We start from the raw sequence: 2,256 nt of genomic DNA, 5'->3' as shown, positions 1-2,256 counted from the left end.
GATAGAAAAATAAAATAAGCTTCCAGACCTTCTCTTCTCAACTCCAACCACCCCGGCCTTCTCCTTTCCTTTCCTTTTCTATCCTTCCTCCTTCCACTCACGCCAGCCACACCCAAAGCCAACTGCAGCTGTCCCAATCTTTTCCTTCCCAGTCAAGCTCCTGCAAGCACTCTCAGGCAGTCCCCGCTACACATGTTTGGGCCCACACAGCCCCTCATAGCCTCCAGATACTGGGTCAGAACCATTACAACATCCTTGGCGTGGTCTGGCCTGAAATGGCAGCATACAGTTGAGCATTATTAGCATACTGACGATGTCTCACCAAAGTAATAAATAACTTCTCGCTGTTATCTATTTATGAGAGAGCTTTATTACTGGAAGAGTCATGTGTGCTTGACATCTCTTCCCCCACACATTCATATTGATTACTACTGTTTGCTCAGAAAGGAGCAGAATTATTGTAAACCAGCGATCGGCAAACACTGATGAGAGATCCAGGAGAAGCACATTTCCCCCACATCCAGGTCTCAGCAGAGGTCATTAATCAAAGTCCTACATGCTTCACTCCTATACCTGAGCCTGATTCCTGCCTGATTCCTGCATCTGTTTCTTCTAGGATAAATCTCAAAACCTTCCCTAGTAAAAGATGATAGTTACTGGTAGCATCTTTATAGCCGTTTTAAAACTTCATTAAAATCTGTATTTTTTTTTCTTTTTAGTTCCTTCTCCGAAAAACGTTACTGTAAAATTATATAACGACAACATCTCTGTATACTGGGATTATGGAAGCCCATCCTTAAAACCTTTATTTACAGTGCAGATCAAGTGCTACGGGTAAGACTATTTAAATTTCAAACTCTGCATTTTGCTTTATAATGCTTTTCTCAATTTTTGTCACTGATTTTGTTGCCCAGTAAATCAGCAAAACCAATAGACACACATTTTCTTTTTACTTTTTAAAAATAGTTTTGACTATAAACTGACCCTTTTTTTTTTTTTTCATTTTCGGTAGCACTGGTGTTTACAAGGAAATTGATACTTGCATTAACATAAAGCAACATTATTGTGATCTTACCAACAAAACTGATAACTGTGAAACTTTCTGGGTAGGAGTGAAAGCTGTTTCTGGACAACACCAATCTGAATACGTTGAACAAAAATTTGACATTCTCAGGGATGGTAAGTGATCATTCATACATACAGTTTAGATCAGTGTTTCTCAGCCTTGACCATTTTAAGGCATGTGGACTTCAACTCCCAGAATTCCACAGCCAGCAATGCTGGCTGTGGAATTCTGGGAGTTGAAGTCCACATGCCTTAAAATGGTCAAGGTTGAGAAACACTGGTTTAGATCAAAGGTATTTATCACTTTTTAGAAGTTAAATATTAAAGATTATTAATGATGCCACCTAGTTTGGTAATGAAATGTCTGCAAGGAAACAACTAAGCTCGAAGAACACAAAGCACCCCACCGTCTTTCAAGTTAGGAGAAGTTCCCTTCTCCTGAGAAAGGGGTGCATATCGTCTCTTTCAATGCTTTGTTACTTTTATTTTCCTCCAAGATGGGGTACAGACAGCAACAGGACAGGATTAAGTAGAATGAATCAGAAGCACGTCATCCCAAAAATATTCTTGCACTCTCCAAATTTTATAAGGCAGATGGGATTTTGAGTTTTGGCAATATTCATCACTTTGCAAAAGTCGTCTCTTGGTTGCGTTTCCTACCTAATTGTTCCCAGAAGGTGACTTATACCATTGCATTCTATTTCTATATAAATAAGCGTTTTATTAGAGTGTTGTGTTTTGCTGTCAAAAGTTGATACTAATAAGAAATTTTGCAACTCTTTCAGGCCGAATAGGACCTCCAAAGTTCAATCTTTCCATTGATAATCAGGATATTGTAGTCAATATTGAACCGCCTTTATTTCCATATGGTGACCTAATTGAGGAGTTTACCTACAAATTGTTCATTTGGAAAAGGGAAAACCCAGAAGAGGTATATTTTAAGACTCTGATTTTTCTTCCTAATATTTGTGCCTTTGATGCTGTATTCAAAAAAAGTCGTTAAGCCTTGTGAACTTAGGCATGGCTGCTCCTGCTACCTCTGACACTGGTGGTAGCAGAATAGAGAACGGCAGGTGAAGATGTATGTCACCAATAATCTCTTCTTTGGCAAGATACCTCCTGCCATTGTTCACTTATCAGCCCTTCAAGGTGGACCACACTAGGAAACCAAAATCATTCAGTTCAGTATTA

General features: G+C 39.1%; 1 protein-coding gene across 1 annotated transcript in view; it reads left to right on the top strand.

The window, feature by feature from the left end:
* The window catches only part of IFNGR1 (interferon gamma receptor 1), a 20,530-nt gene that overhangs the window by 12,326 nt on the left and 5,948 nt on the right, over positions 1-2,256 (top strand). The window contains exons 2-4 of the mRNA XM_015823730.1: positions 720-834; positions 1,013-1,179; positions 1,851-1,996. Coding sequence (XP_015679216.1) covers positions 720-834; positions 1,013-1,179; positions 1,851-1,996 — 428 coding nt within the window. The remainder of the gene's footprint in view (positions 1-719; positions 835-1,012; positions 1,180-1,850; positions 1,997-2,256) is intronic.

This window comes from Protobothrops mucrosquamatus, unplaced genomic scaffold, assembly GCF_001527695.2.
Source record: "Protobothrops mucrosquamatus isolate PMUCROS unplaced genomic scaffold, P.Mucros_1.0 scaffold1969, whole genome shotgun sequence".
Classification (NCBI taxonomy): domain Eukaryota; kingdom Metazoa; phylum Chordata; class Lepidosauria; order Squamata; family Viperidae; genus Protobothrops; species Protobothrops mucrosquamatus.
Note: the sequence above shows the minus strand (reverse complement) of the source record. Positions and strands in the feature narration are given on the sequence as shown.